This window comes from Mangifera indica, chromosome 6 (assembly GCF_011075055.1).
Source record: "Mangifera indica cultivar Alphonso chromosome 6, CATAS_Mindica_2.1, whole genome shotgun sequence".
Classification (NCBI taxonomy): Eukaryota; Viridiplantae; Streptophyta; class Magnoliopsida; order Sapindales; family Anacardiaceae; genus Mangifera; species Mangifera indica.
Genome location: NC_058142.1, coordinates 11,964,670 through 11,980,999, shown reverse-complemented (window position 1 = coordinate 11,980,999; position 16,330 = coordinate 11,964,670). Strand labels below are relative to the sequence as shown.

General features: G+C 34.9%; 1 protein-coding gene across 7 annotated transcripts in view; it reads right to left on the bottom strand.

Annotated features, from left to right (window-relative positions):
• The window catches only part of LOC123218804 (ABC transporter C family member 12-like), a 44,949-nt gene that overhangs the window by 903 nt on the left and 27,716 nt on the right, over positions 1 to 16,330 (bottom strand). For 3 of the 7 annotated variants that reach the window (XM_044640436.1, XM_044640435.1, XM_044640437.1), the window contains 24 exons: positions 15,897 to 16,075; positions 15,701 to 15,740; positions 8,996 to 9,152; positions 8,573 to 8,687; positions 8,385 to 8,465; positions 8,232 to 8,256; positions 7,704 to 7,760; positions 7,421 to 7,486; positions 6,900 to 6,974; positions 6,644 to 6,751; positions 5,791 to 5,925; positions 5,326 to 5,432; positions 5,139 to 5,232; positions 4,686 to 4,853; positions 4,299 to 4,439; positions 3,919 to 4,119; positions 3,681 to 3,779; positions 3,443 to 3,595; positions 2,685 to 3,079; positions 2,361 to 2,541; positions 1,936 to 2,259; positions 650 to 1,406; positions 399 to 520; positions 38 to 283 (listed from right to left, as the gene is read on the bottom strand). In XM_044640436.1, the coding sequence (XP_044496371.1) occupies positions 38 to 283; positions 399 to 520; positions 650 to 1,406; positions 1,936 to 2,259; positions 2,361 to 2,541; positions 2,685 to 3,079; positions 3,443 to 3,595; positions 3,681 to 3,779; positions 3,919 to 4,119; positions 4,299 to 4,439; positions 4,686 to 4,853; positions 5,139 to 5,232; positions 5,326 to 5,432; positions 5,791 to 5,925; positions 6,644 to 6,751; positions 6,900 to 6,974; positions 7,421 to 7,486; positions 7,704 to 7,760; positions 8,232 to 8,256; positions 8,385 to 8,465; positions 8,573 to 8,687; positions 8,996 to 9,152; positions 15,701 to 15,740; positions 15,897 to 16,075 (4,026 nt within the window). Of the gene's footprint in view, positions 1 to 37; positions 284 to 398; positions 521 to 649; positions 1,407 to 1,935; positions 2,260 to 2,360; positions 2,542 to 2,684; positions 3,080 to 3,442; positions 3,596 to 3,680; positions 3,780 to 3,918; positions 4,120 to 4,298; positions 4,440 to 4,685; positions 4,854 to 5,138; positions 5,233 to 5,325; positions 5,433 to 5,790; positions 5,926 to 6,643; positions 6,752 to 6,899; positions 6,975 to 7,420; positions 7,487 to 7,703; positions 7,761 to 8,231; positions 8,257 to 8,384; positions 8,466 to 8,572; positions 8,688 to 8,995; positions 9,153 to 9,848; positions 10,014 to 10,312; positions 10,414 to 15,700; positions 15,741 to 15,896; positions 16,076 to 16,330 lie in introns of those variants that run through there. The other 4 variants (XM_044640440.1, XM_044640441.1, XM_044640439.1 and 1 more) reach the window with 4 other exon arrangements.

The following is a 16,330-nucleotide window of genomic DNA, read 5'->3' as shown; positions in this document are numbered from 1 at the left end:
AATGATTTGTTATCTTGAAATATGCTTTCAAGAGTACCTGGCCACCATCGAGCACAAGTATGCAGTCAGAGTCAATTATGGTATTTAGTCTGTGAGCAATAATCAGCATTGTACATGATCTGAATTCTTCACGGATGGTTCTCTGAATGAGAGCATCAGTTCTGACATCAACAGCAGCTGTTGCTTCATCAAGAACCAGAATCTTGGACCTCCGGAGCAAAGCTCGTGCAAGACTTAATAATTGTCTCTGTCCAACACTGAAATTCTCGCCCCTCTCTGAAACCTGGACATAATTAAAATTACATCTTGGTCAGCACTTTCCTCATTTCAGAGATGATAAACAATTTCTAAGATAAATTTTATTGCTAAAATTTCAGGATAAGAATTCAAGTTTATACCTCAGCATCCAGACCAAAAGAATTCTTCCTGATGACATCTTTCAAATATGCCCTCTCCAAGGCCTCCCAAAGATCAGCATCATTGTGTTCACTAAATGGATCAAGATTAAACCTCACAGTTCCTGTGAAACAAATAAAAATACCCATTAGAATGATACAATTTATTTGAAGAAAGCTTTATGCAAAAAACACTGCAAAAACATGGGAAAAAAAAAAAGGAAAGAAAAGAAAAGAAGAAGCGCAGTAAATACCTGAGAAAAGAACTGGTGATTGTGGGATGATACTGAGACCTTTCCGCAAATCAGCTAGTCCAAACTTAGCAACATCACAATCATCAATCATAATTCTTCCTCTTTCGATTTCCACAATTCGAAATAAGGCATTAAGCATGCTGGACTTTCCTGCACCAGTTCTTCCAACAATTCCTACTTTCTCACTTGGAGAGACAGTGAATGATAAGCCATGCAAGACAGGAGGAAGTTCAGGCCTATAACGCAGGACGACTTCCTCAAACGTCATTGATCCTGATGAAGGCCAACCAGGTGGCGGGCGGTTGCTTTCAATGACATCTGCAGCTTCAGAAGGTAAATCTATATATGTTCCAACGCGCTCAACAGAATTCAAACTATTTTCAGCTCTACTTGCTTGTCTCAATACACCACTCAACAGATTAGTGATATTTAAGGTATAACTGAGAAGTAGACCCATTGTAGAAGCAAACGCAGACCGGTTTCCTGATCTTCCATTCTGCAGGACTGCAAATGTTGCTGTCAACCAAATCATGAGGCCTCCTAATGTTTCCAACCTGATAGTAAGCCAACGATTTGAGCTAGTATTTGCAAGGGTGAATCTGATGTTATTATCCATTGACTTTCCGTTAATGTATGCCATCCTATCATATGCTTTATATGCACGAATGCTAGACAGACCATTTAGTGCTTCTCCAAATTGTGCATAAACAGGAGATCTGGTAACGGAATCTAAGCGCTTCACTTCACGAGATGTACTCTGTATATTTCAAATGGAGATGGTTATTGAAAGTCATAGAGGATTAGCTCATTAAAATAAAGCATTCCAGAATTTTTGGAAATATGTAAGAGCTACTTAGACTATAAGTGCAAGAAAGCCAGATGTTCTTTGGTAAAGAATGAGCACAAGTTGTGTTCAGCTGATAAATACTGCATAGAAGATTCAGCTCATAGGTATCTTCATCATGTATTATTAAGCATGACATCTCAAACACCATTATTTCCCAGCATTGTTCAAAACTAAGAACTTGTATAGACAACTAGAAATTATTGACTAGAATTTGGTCACAAAGACCATCCACTTCCAGCATTGAAATTAAGTTCTTATGAATCATGAGTATCACCCATCTTATCTCTAGAAAATTAGATGAAGGTTCTCATTTGTTGTCCAGGCAAGTGCAAAGACAGGGGGGTGGACCTGATTTCTCGTGTCCAACATGATGATTTCTAATAGGTAGAGGTTATTTATGATGTTTGAGAAAGGGAAAAAACGAAAAGATTGAATTTACCTGATAGTATAGATAAGCCGCATAAAACAAGATGAGAAGTGGCATTATGGCCCATAATGATATTGTGCTCACAAGGCCTATCAGCACAAAAGTTGAAAGGAGCTGCCATACTTGGCCCATAAACATATTCACAAAATTGGCAACATTGCGATCTATATCACCTACATCCTTTGCAAACCTATTGATTACACGACCAGTTGGATTGGTGTGAAAGAAAAGCATTGGAGCTCTTAGAATGGCATTTAGCATGGCATCATGCAGTCTTCTAGCTGCACGAAGACTTGAAATGATCAACCAATAAGAGTTTGCCAGTGTCACAGTCACCTGAATCCCAAAAAAAGAGTATGTTATAAAACTAAGTAACAGTTATGACTATTTTAAATCTTTTCTCACTTTCCTTGTATTTTAATTAACTTCAGGCACACCTGACCAAACCCAAGAAGTGCATAAATGAGAATATAGTATCTGGGATTATAGTTCTGTGAAGTGCTTTGATCTGTCCAAACACTTAACCAAGTGCTACTGGAAATTCGAAGAACTTCAGTTGATATGTAGCATGTAAAAAGTATCATAAGTACCCACAGGCCTCCTAATGCATTTTTGTACCTGCAAATAAGAACAATATGTCATTACATACAATATCAATTGAGTTTAGTACATGACTTATCAAAAACTATTTAAAATTCGAAGCAATTGAAGATACAAAATAAATTTCATAGCATGAGTCAGGAAAAAAAGCCCCATCTTACCTCATCAAAACATTCCAACTGACTATACCTGTTTCCCGTTCTTCTTGCTTAATGAGAACAGATTTCCCTCCTTTCCCTAATTTCTTTGAGTTGCCTGCATTCTTAACATGCTCTTTCTCCTCAACCACCGCATTTGCAGTTGATTTAGAGGCTTCATGGTTAACATTTTTGCTGTCACCATTTTCGTCCCAATTTTCTTCCATTTTCCCTGAATTTTCCATGAGTTTCTGGAACAGCTGGCCATGTTTGGAAAGCTCCTCGAAGGTTCCCTCCTCTTTAATCACACCTTCAGAAACCAGAATAATTCTATCCACTTGAGGAAGAAAATGTAGCTGATTTGTAACAAGTATCCTGGTCTTTCCACGCAACTCTTCTTTGATACAATTGTAAAAAACCTGGAAATGGCTTCAGTTAGACCAATGGATGTGACCTTCAAGCATCCATTCTTAGACACTCCACAGGTCATGCTTGTGATGACAATAACTTTTAGAAAATATTAAAGCAGTACCATCATATCAGAAAAAAAAAATGTAAAATGATATATAAAGAAAAGGGTAAGAGTCTCCTCTCTTGTAAGAAACAAGAGATAATTGATTAACATAAAGAAGTTAGGAAATTCTCCCATATAAGCTCAATAGGAAAGAATTAGGCTCAAAGAACACTGCTCATTATCGATTTTTATGAAACTTCGAATTTAACATTGAACACTACTCCTAAAGCGGAGCTTCAGGTGATTCTTGACTAATTTAAATAAGTACCTGGCGACCAACATGCGCATCTAGGGCACTTAAAGGATCATCAAATATGTATACGTCCGAATTGGAATAGACAGCCCTAGCCATAGAAACTCTCTGCTTTTGCCCACCACTAATATTCACCCCTCTTTCCCCAATCTCTGTGAGGTCACGACCCTGAACAAATAAAGGTAAATAGTTATTAGGATTCTGGATTAAGAAAAAAGTAGTTGCTAAGATAAAGGTTTGTGGATGCACTTACAGGAAGTAAGTCAAGATCATGCTCCAATGCAGTCACATCAATAGCCTTCCAATATTTTGTGGAGTCAAACTCAGACCCAAATAGAATGTTTTCGCGTAACTGAGATAGTAATACCGAAGGTCAGAAGCGTGCATGCATGGTGCAAAGAGATAAGTTTGAAGTTCAAAAGCTAAAGAAGATCGAATAAAGGAGATATCTATCATGTATCAGCAGAGAATAAATGCATGCTGTAGCTTACAGTAGCATTGAAAATCCATGAAACTTGAGGAACATAGGCAACAGTCCCTCTCATAACAACATTTGCATCTGCCAAAGGAGGTAGCTCCCCAAGCATTGCTGATATGAGCGATGTCTTTCCTTCTCCAGTTCCACCAACAATTCCGACTAAGCTACCAGCTGGTATGTCTAAATTGATATCTAATAACGTGGGTTTCTGTGACTGAAAAAGACATGTAGGAAAGGAATAAATTTTGGCTATCAAAAGGAATACTGAAACCATGAAGTACATCTGAACTTCCATATTAGCCAAAGTAAGAGCATGTAGCCTTGAATATTACTCTGTTAGCCTTACTACCACAAGCAGAATTGTGCTTAAATAATGAGTGAGTACATGTTTACCTTTGAGTCCCAAGAAAAGAATCCATTTCTAATTGAGACAGCAGGAAGCCCTGGTTCGAGTGGTGGATTTGGCACTAGAATTCTCTCTTCAGCTAGAAGTAGCTCCTCAAGACGTTGTAATGATACATTTGCATTGACCACCTGGGAGATTACTGTAGCATTAGATATTTTTGAAGAAAAGTGGTAAAGTAAACCAGACACAATTTGAGTGCAAGTGCAATAATATAGTACTCTTGCAGCCAAGTTAAGAGTATGGATTTATCCGAATCCAAAATTAAAATAGTCTTATGTGATGTTGCTATCTAACCGTACGTCAAGAATGTGTTTGATTTCAAAAAGGAAAATAAGATAAATATGCAAATGAAAAACAGGGAAAATTGAAGGCACCTGACTTAATAGATTAGGAAGCATATTCAAAGGAAATCTTAGCACTGCAAAGAGAGAGAGAGATGTAAATGCCCTTGCAGGTGTCAAATCCCCACCTAGCCAAGTGAATGTTCCAAATGAAACCACTGTCACGACAACTGGGATGCTATTCAGTATAAAACTGTTAGACTGCAACAGAAGGCATCTAATCAAAAGAATGTAAAGATATAATAAATTAACAATAATATAGTCAACCGCCCATCTAATTTCAAAATTTTTCTGTTATTGAAAGATATGATGGTAAATTATGTACATAAACATAATAAGGGATCATCTATGCACATGAAATTGAAACAGGAATTGTTATTTCAGATGCAACTATATGCAGAAATTGCCTAAAAAATACACTATTAAAAGGTAATGCCATTTAATATGAAATAAGACAGTTTTTTAAGATAGTGTTTCATGTCATACCGCAGAAAGCAATTGCGCTTTACGGAACCATGACAGCTCATCATTCCGGATACTTTGAACTCTAGATCGGAAGCTCTTCTCCCATGCATAACACCTTAAATTTCCAGCATAGTGTTGGAACAGTCACTGTTAAAAACATAAAACTTCACAGAAATCTGAGGACAATGATTCTGTAAATCAACCATACTTTACGGTGTCCATGGCAGCCAAAATTTCATTCATGAGGCTGACTCTCTTGTCAGTCCTTTGGAGTCCTTCCTTAGTCATTTTTCGCATTTTGCTAATCATGATTGTCTATTCAATAAAACAATGAGAAAGTCATTTGGGATAATCAATGAAAGACAAGAAAAATGTTATTGAGACTTCATAAGAACATGACTTTATATCTACATTTCATGACTTAAAACAAAGGTTAATGAAGGGCACATAAACATCCACAAGAATGTCTCAAAAATGCAATGTTGTTGCTTTGCTGTCAACAAACTTGTATATTATTTACTTATTTTTTATGCTCTTACTAGTATTTTGAGAGCTTAGAAAGTCGAAACATACACTCTGGTACATGCAGTTTCACTTGTAAATGCACTATCAGTTACATGACAAAATAAGATCTGCAGAAATAATGACATAGACAAGGACAGAGATTTCTCACCTGTACAGGCACCATGAGCACAAGGATTAATGACCCAAAGAGTGAAGCAACACCCAGTTGCTGGTAAAGAAGAACCATAGCCATTGTGATACGGAATGGAGCCGACCACAACCCATGAAGTTGTTGGCATATTTGCTGAAAGAAGTAAACAACATATTAGTAGCAATTCAATCCCATTTCCCCCATCACCACCCAGGCATCTGGAAAAGGTGAAAAAGGGGAGAAAACCACAGCTGTATTGCAGATTGTGGCAATGTTGCTTTCTATCACTTGAAATTTTGAAATGTAACACATTATGTTAGATCAATGCATCTGCAGATCTCAACTTGCCAATCCAAAAGTGACACTAGGATTATTGTGCAACCATCAAACCCAAACCACTAATCAGCAAAGTGACGCTAGTATTATTGTGCAACCATCAAACCCAAACCACAAATCAGCAACTAAGGATTTTATGATGCTGTGCCAGGCTGCCATAAGATCAGACTTGTACAGTTTAAGCACTATATGGAAAGCTTTTTAAAAGCACATTAAAATAACAGTACCCATTCTTTCTTTTCTGTTAAAAGTTTTAGAGCTTTAGCTGGAATTGGTTTTTTCAGTTTTTTTTTTTTTTTTTTCCTCTTTAGATGTCAAAATTTTCTTCTTATTGCTTATTTACTGAATGTTACTCATGCATCCTTCTCAGTGTGTCTATAAAAGCACATTAAAATAGCAATACCCAGTCTTTTTTCCAATATATTGTTACTACGTATATAACATCTTTAATCAGATGTCTAAATCTGAATTCCATGGTAATTGAAAAAAATTTTAAAAATAGAAGAAGAAAATAAATAAATAAATAAAACCATACCTGAAGTGCATTCGCATCCGTTGTGATCATATTAGTAATTTTCCCAGATGGAAAATTCTTGCGACTTTCATGAGTTAGTCTTAAAGATTTGCGGAATATAGCAGCCACCTATAATAACAATAGTGAAACATGAGGCAGTGCTTTAAAACGGACCAACTCATTCAGGAACCTTAATATAACAATCTAGTGCCAACAGCCAAACCAGAACCAAAAGGATGGATTCTCAAGACTAAATGACACAAAGAAATGATTTTACCAAAGTTGATCTCAGCTGAAAACCAACTCGCCAAACATTCTGAAAATACTGTGCCTCGCATAGCACACCAGTTGACTGATCCAAGCGAAATAAACTTGTCAGTAAGGGATATACTAACTATAATTGCAGCACAAGTAATTAGTTCTTCAAGTTCAAAAAATAATGTACATTCAGTTTCCTAATTAAAAAAAATACTGCAACATTGTGTACACTGATCGAAGAGCTCATGTAATTAGAAGAGAATAAGTTTAAGAATTATTCTTTATGCAGGGATAGATTTTATTCAAGATAAATATGCAGGAGATGGCTTTCATTTTTTCTCCATAGGACAGGGTTGGAGGAATGAAGGGACAAAAAGTTAACAAAATCACAGATATTTCCTTGAAATAGAATCAATTTTAAGTCAATCAAGTGACATCACTAGAGGGGAAAGAAGTATTGAACCTAAACAACAAGGTATGATGCATCATTACTAGAAAAGTTAGAACATAATATTAAGAGAGAGTACCTAGGAGTCTTACCACCCCAACAAAAATTAAGAAGGCATAGGCATAACCAGTCCAGGCGGGATCACCTCTTTGCGTGGACTGCAAGCCATAAAAAGAGATTAAAAATCTTGGTTGCCAAAACAAAAAATAAAATAAAGAGAGCAATTTGAATCTACAGCATTCAGTTAGTTATGTACTAGAAGAATCACTTTGACTAAAGGACCAAAAATATTTTCTTCCCTCACAAAAATAGGAGCCTCTAGATTTGGTACATAAGAAATTTATCAATGAAGTCTTGGATAACAAAAAAGCTAACCTGCAAGAGGCGGTTCAACAGAAGAGGACCTACAAACTGAGAAAGATCATTTCCAATCTGCACAATGTTCAAAGAAGAATTAAAATCATAAGAGATTGTAAGAAATGAAGTGAATAATATTTCTGACATGCAGCAGTCTACACAATCTTTTTAAGACCTACAAACTGCTTGATGCAATAGAATAAGAAGTTAAGACTTTATGACAAATTATAGACGCCAGATATCCATGTGGTAGTGCTTCATATTAAGAAGCCTTCATATGGTTTAAAAGAAAAGAAGATTTTTACACTAATGCCATAGAATATTTAAATTAAAAACATCTCTAACAAGTAGTAATCTTACAATGAAGTATCAAAGACTTGATATTAATCCCCGCGATGTAAGAAAAATTGATCCATGTTTCTAAGTGCAAGATAGAATGAAAACTTTAGCAACATTTTTTGAGCCAGTTATGGAGTATCCAAAATCACAATATAGAAAGTTCAGAGAAAATGTGCATCCAAGAAGTACAGAATATGAACTTGGTACCTTAAAAAAGCCTCCCAGCCAGAACCTAAAGATAGTCGTACAAAAGAAATACAATGAGACAACAGATACACAAATAAAAGCATATCTGCTTTAAAAAAGAGCAGTGTCTGATAAAAATTGAATAAGCATATATTATGTAGGGCAATCCAATACCTCCCACCAAGGCTACTATTCAGTGCTCTTAGAAGCCAGGGTTTAGGCCGCTGCGATTCTTTAGCCCAAGATCTTTGGAACCTGAAAAGTTATAACCATCCCTTTTTGTGTCATCTGGTTGAAATACAGAAAATACAGTGATGTAGATATTAGCAAAAGATTGTTCAACGTAAGCAATAGAGGCAAACTTTTCGGTCAGAATCTCAGTCCGGTCCCATGTATCTAACTTCCAAACATCATTTTCAGTGATAGGTTTCTTATAGCCCAGTTGCATCAGTGGAGTCATCCATCCAAAATATATCCCTAAAAGAAGGCAATGCACCAAAATGTCGATGAACAGCTGTAAGCAACAGGATATAAATACTTTCATCTTACATTACATAAAGGGGGAAACAAATTTTTATGATGTCAGTCAGCTAAGAAACGTGACAGATAATTGTGTAACATGAAAAATCCGGAGATTAAAGCTTGTTGAATTTCAAATGGTAGACTAGTGGCAATATATGAACATATGCCTATTATTTCCCTTCCACAAAATAAATCAGGATATTTTAAACCCTTTCAAATATAGATTTCTAAGAAACTTGAAAGCCAATTCAGGAACTGCTTACGTGAAAGTATACTGGCATTCCTCTCAGGACATATATGTTCTCCTCCAGGGAGTGCATCATATTCAACACTATTGAGAGATTCATCTTCCAACAAGGTGTAACCCAGATGAGAATGCAAATTTGGAATATAAATAAATAGAAGAATCCCAAATAAAACCTGCATCAGAAAATAGTCACAACCATATTAATTAACAAGCTTTTAAATGGATAAACAAATAAGCTAAAGTTAATAGATTCTGCCTATATCATCTCTGTACGAGGGATGGCAACTAGCCCCTCCCAACTGAGCCCCCACTTAATACGGAGAAGAGATTTCCTGATAGAAGCCGAGACAAGAATAGGGATGGAAAATATTCTCAAAAGCAAGGGAGGGGCGGAAATGGGGATACATATATACCTACCACGACCATATATAAAAACCACTGTATTTTTCCCAAATATAAAACCTGTTGGAAATGAAAATAATTTGATACGAATTTGAATTGTCACCTCCCTTACAACACCATTTGACAACGGTTAATTGAAGCTAATGCATGAAATGCACAATTTTACTTAAAAGCCGAGACAACGTTGCAGCAAGAAAATAGAGTGGGCATGAATCGTGAATTGGGTTGCTGATTTTCATTTTGTTATTTTTGTTTGTTGAGCTAGACAAAGTTGTTAGACATGCAATGATAAAATATTTTAAGATAATCCATGAAACGAATGGAAGCAGAATATTATGAAATAAGAATTTCCCTTTTTCATTGTCTTTTTCATTTTCTTTCTCGCCTTTTCTCTATAATTTTGCTACTGTAATTGTGTTTTAAATTTTTGAGTGTGAAGTTGTATCAAGTGGTATCAGAGCATCAACCTGGAAATGGCTAACGAAACTCATGCACAAGAACTCTGAAGGGAAATGATGCAACTGATTTAGGATGCAAAGCTTCATCAATAGAAGTTGATTCAAGAAATAGAATTTCATCAACAAAAGCTCGTGAAGGACTCAATTGATGAGATCAAAACCTTAATAACGGGAGTGAGCGTGTAGCAATCAAAGATACTCACTAGAAAAAAATTGGTTGATTTAACTAACGAAGGACCCATAACATATGCAAACCAGAGAGCTCCGTGGGGGCAATCCACTAAACTCGAATTCCCTAAGTTTAGTGAAAGGACATGGACAGTTGGTTATTAAAGGTAGAGTACTTTTTCGAAATAGATGACACAGCCCCTGACAATTGGGTAAAGGTTGTTGTTCTACATTTAAAAGCCATCCAATGACACCAAGGATTCACCAAAATAAGAGGAGATCAACCGAATACATAGAGGGAGTACCTGCAATTATTGAGTGTCAGATTTGGTTCACATGCTTATGATGACCCCTTTTTGGATTTGCGGAACTTAAGGCAAGTTGGCTCACTCCAAGAATATTTGAATGTACTTGCAAGTAGTTAAATATAAATTTTTTGATGTAACCTTGAAGGAAATTTTGGCCACGTTTTCGGAAGAGTTACATTTGCTCAAACCAAAGTATACTAGTGGACCACCAAGTAGTCTCATTATGAGGACTAGTCAAGCCATTTACTAAACAAAAAATAAGAGCAAGACCTTATAAGGAGTCCATTGTGTGAATTCAAAACGCCTAGAAACTATGATACTTAGCGTGTTGATATTTCTTTGACATTTACAAGTCAATAAATATTGAGTATAAAGAAAAACAACTGTCATGCTGATATTGGCTTGACAAAAACATGTCAAATATCAGTATTTAAAACTAGAGAATCGGTAATTTTTGAGGTCTTTCCCACTAAATAATAATTGATACTTTCTCATAAAAAAACATATAATTTTTGTATATAGTCAATTTTTTACTTATATAATTATTTAGATCAAGCCAGAAATGGTTCAGGCCGCTGGGTCTTTCAAGGTCAAGGAACATGGTTTTTAATAGCCTAAAGTTAAACGTAATTTGGCGCAATACAAAATTCTAAGAATACTCCCACCTCCTTCATATAGAGACCATTTAGTATTGTGACAGTAAAACCAAGCACTAAGAAAACTAGAACAAGAAATGGTGATAGACCTTATAAGCTTCACTGGAAGAAAAGAAAATAAAGAGCAAACTGTTACAGAATATGTAGAATATGTATATTACCATATAGGAATAAATTATACAAATACTAGGGTTTGATTGTAGGGATTTAATTATGATAGAATTTGGTTATAGGATCATAATCGCAGAAATCAAATATTATGTTTTTCTCATCTAGAATTCCTAATTTGTATATGTATATGTATCTCTGTAATAAAGTAATATATGAATGAAAATTATTTTTCTTCAATTTTGTTTATGGTATCAAAGCTAAGTTTGACCTTGTGAGCAAATCTGTCAATTTCTTCCTACACTAGTGAGCAAAGTTTTGGGTCACCTGAGTAACTATTTTATCTCACCATCGGCGTAGGAAGCAGCACCCCTTGAAGACCGGCCATTTCCCAGAATCCTGTCACCGAAAGACCAACGCGTGACCCATATGTGCCACCTTTTTTTTCAACAGCATCCTTCACTAATCTCTATCTCCGATGAGTGTGAGTTCTCACTATTGATACCAATGCACTTAGATGGTGTCGGCTATCAAAACCTCATAAGTCCATCACACGCATCGTCATCGTAGCTAGAACAATCGACTTTGCCAATTTTATCCTTGTTTAGACTCCAATCACCTTTTTTTCGGTGTCGTTTCTCTCTATACAACATATCTTCATAACTATTGCTGAAATCATTCAATCAAGCACCTTCTTGCTATATCTTATCTTTGGTGTTTTGAGTACTATTATAACTAGTAATAAACCTATAACTATGGTTGATATGGTTCCTATAATGTCAAAAATCATGAAACACAAACTTAATGGTCCCAATTTTCTATAATAGAGGAAGACAGTTCAATTTTATCTACTAAGCCTTGAGAAGGATGATCACCTAATGCAAACCCCTCTTACTGATGGTACTAGATAGACATGGCTGAGAGATGATACTCGATTATTCTTGCAAATATGGAATTCCATTGAAAGTGAGGTAATTGGTTAGATTAATCACTATAAATTGGTTAAAGAACTAATGGAATATCTAGATTTCTCGTATTCTGGAATGAATATTTCTCGCATATATGAGGTGTGCAAAACATTTTATCGTGCAGAAAAACAATATAAAACTATCACATCTTATTTTATAGACTTTAAAAGAACTTATGTTGTTACTATTTAGTTCTGATATAAAAGTTCAACACGCCCAAAAAAAACAGATGGTTATCATAAGTTTCCTAGCTAGTCTTCCTCTTGAATTTGAAATTGCTAAATCTCAAATACTCAGTAGATTTGAGATCTCATCTTTGTATAATACATTTACTAAAGTACTTCGCACAAAAATCACCCCATCATTTCATACTAATAGTGCTCTTGTTTGTCAGAATAGTACACATAAAACTGGACGTTCATATAATAGGAGTGGTAATAGAAAAGGGGGAACCAACAACCATGACAAAGTTATTGATAATCAAAGTTAGGATTCGAGAGGGATTGTATGCTATTATTGTCATGGGTCAGGACATACAAAGCGCACTTGTAGAAAATTATAGAATCAAGCTCCGAAATCTTAATCATAAATTGCAACCACCAACACTACAACTAATTCATCAGTTAGAAAGGCCATTATGATTTCTATATATGAATTTGCCACATTTTCTCAATACTAAGAATCACTAAAGTCTTCATCTACTCCTATCACTGCCATTGTTGAGTCAGATAAACCAAATACATGTCTTATTTCTTGATTATCCAAATGGGCATTGATTCTAGTACCACAGATCATATGACAAGTAATTCTAATCTCTTTTTTCCTTTTCAGTCACATGTACCTCCTTTTAGTGTTACTTTAACATATGGATCAGCATCATATATTCTTGGTTTTAGCATTGTTAATCTAACTCCATTAATTTCCCTATCATTTGTCTTGAGTCTACCAAAATTATCTTTTAATTTAATTTTTGTGAGTAAACTGACTCGTGCCCTTAAGTGTTGCGTCTCATTTTTTATTGATCACTGTTTTTTTCAAGATCTTATAACAAAGCAAATTATTGATAAAGGACATAAATATGGGGGCATATACATCATTGACATGCAAGTGCCAAGATCCATTGCTTGTTCCAATGTCTTAACTCCATTTGAAGCACATTGTTGATTGGGACATCCTTTTCCACTTTGTTGAAGCAACTATGTCCTCAATTTCGTCATGTATCTTTATTAGAGTTTGAATCATACCAGTTTACTAAACATCATCGTCTATCTTCAGGTTCTAGTGTCAATAAACGTGCTAATTTTCCTTTTGAATTAGTTTATTCGGATGTTTGGGATCCTTGTCCTATTGTGTTCTAAATTGAACTTAAATATTTTGTTACTTTTATTGATAATTATTCTCGTATAACTTGGTTTTATTTAATGAAAAATCATTCTTAGATGTTTTCTCATTTTTATGCCTTTTGTACTAAAATAAAAACACGATTTAATATTCTTATCTATACATTACGAAATGATAATGCCAAAGAATATTTTTCTAAATCTTTTTCAATAGTACATAATTCAAAATGGCATTCTTCATCAATCCTCTTGTGCTAACACCTATTCTCAAAATAGAGTAGCCGAAAGAAAAAATTGATGCTTTCTTGAGACAACTTAAGCATTCTTATTTCAAATGCAAGTTCCTAAACAATTTTAGGCTAATGCAATTTTCACATCTTGTTTTCTGATTAACTGCATATCTTCATCTTCACCTGTTAGTTCTCTAGAGTTTTTTCCACTTGATAATTCTACACCTGTTAAGTCACCTATTACCTAGGTTTATTCCAGATGTCAACAACCTCCGAATACATATCCTAGACCAAGCTCTTCATTGTCAGATTCAGTCTCAAATGATATTCATCTTCCTATTACTTTTCGAAAAGGTAAACGCCAGTGTATTTACCCTATTTTTTCTTTTGTTTCTTATGATCACTTGTCTTCTTCTTCCAGTTCTTTTATTGCATCTCTCGACTCTATCACTGTTCCAAAAACTATTCATAAAGTCTCATCTCATCCTAGCTGGCATGATGCTATGATAGAGGAGATGAATGTCTTACATGGTAATGGTACTTGGGACTTTGTAAACCTACCTGCAGGAAAGAAAGCTATTGGATGCAAATGAGTGTTTGTAGTTAAGGTTAATTTTGATGGATCAGTGGCTCGACTTAAAGCACTTATTGTTGCTAAGGATATGCTCAAGCATATAGAGTGGATTACTCTAAGTTGACATTTATCCATTTATTTATTTCTATGACAGCTACCTATGGTTGGCCTTTACATCAGTTGGACATCAAGAATGTCTTTTTACATGGTGACCTTCAAGAAGAAGTCTATATGGAGTAATCACTTGGGTTTGTTGCTCAAGGGGAATATAGGAAGGTTTGTCACCTTTGCAAATCCTTGTATGGTCTAAGACAAAGTCCTCGTGCTTGGTTTGGAAAATTTAGCTAGGTAGTTCAAAAGTTTAGCATGGTAAAGAGCAAGTGTGATCACTCAGTTGTCTATAAACACTCTGAAACTGGTAGTATTCTTCTAGTTGTGTATATTGATGACATTGTTATTACTGGGAGTGATACTACGAGAATTTCATATCTTAAATCATTTCTTCACGCTTAATTTCAAACAAAAGATTTAGGGGTGTTGAAATATTTATTGGGTATTGAAGTAACAAGAAGCAAGAAAGACATCTTCCTATCTTAAATGAAATATGTGTTTGACTTATTGAGTAAGACAAAAAACAACAAGAGCTAAACCATGTAGTGCTCCAATGATTCCTAATATGCAACATTCAAAAGATGGTGAATTGTTTGAAGACCCTGAGAAATATAGAAGACTGATAGAAAAGTTGAATTATCTTATAGTGGCTCATCCTAATATTGCATATTTTGCCAGTGCTATAAAACAATTCATCTCTTCTCTAACAATCGATCATTAGACAACTTTAGAACAGATTCTATGCTATTTGAAGGGAGCCTTTGGACATGATATGGAAATCATGGACATGCTCATATTGAATGTTTCTTAGATACCAACTAGGTAGGCTTCAAGATAGATAAAAGATCCACTATGAGCTATTGTGTTTTTGTTAGAAGAAATTTGGCATCTTAGAGTTTTGACTAAAGTTGATTTCCAGATTTCATTACTAGCACAATTGTGATGTGATAACTAAGCTATTTTTCATATTACTTTTAATCTTGCATGTTTCATGAACAAACTAAGCATATTGAAATCGATTATCATTTTATTCGTGAGAAAATTCAGCAAAATTTGATTTCTACAAGATATATGAAGATTTGAGAACAACTAGGAGATATATTCACTAAGATTATAAATGAGATTCGGATTGAGTATATTTGTAACAAACTAGACATGATTAACATCAATGTCTTAGCTTGAGAGGGAGTGTTTCAGAATATACAGAATATATTTCCATATAGGAATAGATTATACAAATACTAGAACCTGATGGTAAGGATTTAATTATGCTAGAACTTGAATATAGGATCGTAATCATAGGAATTAAATATTCTACTTTCCGAATTTGTATGAATATATATAATAAAGTAATATATAAATGAAAATTATTTCTCTTCAATTTGTTCAAAAACAAACCTGGCAAAAGATCGTGCCGACATACAAATACAATGCTGATCTGCATTGAGTAATAAAACCATAAGTGCACTGCACATTACCCTCCAATAAAACCAGACTGTTTTTTCTTCCATAAGAAACAGAAGCTTATATAATTTCTAGGAAACATTTCCCTTAAGAATGAAATTCATGCATTGATATGCAGAAAAGAACTTACCTACTGTAGTAATCCATCATTGGAAAAATAAGATTTAGCACTACAGCATCCCCTATCAGAACGTAAAAGACTCCGAACCGCACATACCACCTGAACTCACGGACATAAATTTTAGTTTCCAAACCAGTCATTATGACCACAGAGCACCAAGCAAGAGCCTCAATGATCAAAGAAACCACCTGCAAGAGAAAATAAAATTACTTTTAATATCTTTGGTAAAGGAAGTCCAAAGTGTTGCTTGTAGCATATAACTCAACCACCAGAATTAGAGATGGAATGATCATACATTGGTCACATATTAGGAAACACAAAGTTATTGTCTAGCCATCAATAATTAACATACGAAAGAGCTAAATTCTGATATATTTTAACTAATTAGATTTGTTTTGGCAATCTATAAACATTAGCATTGTCCACTACACTTTCAGTTTCAA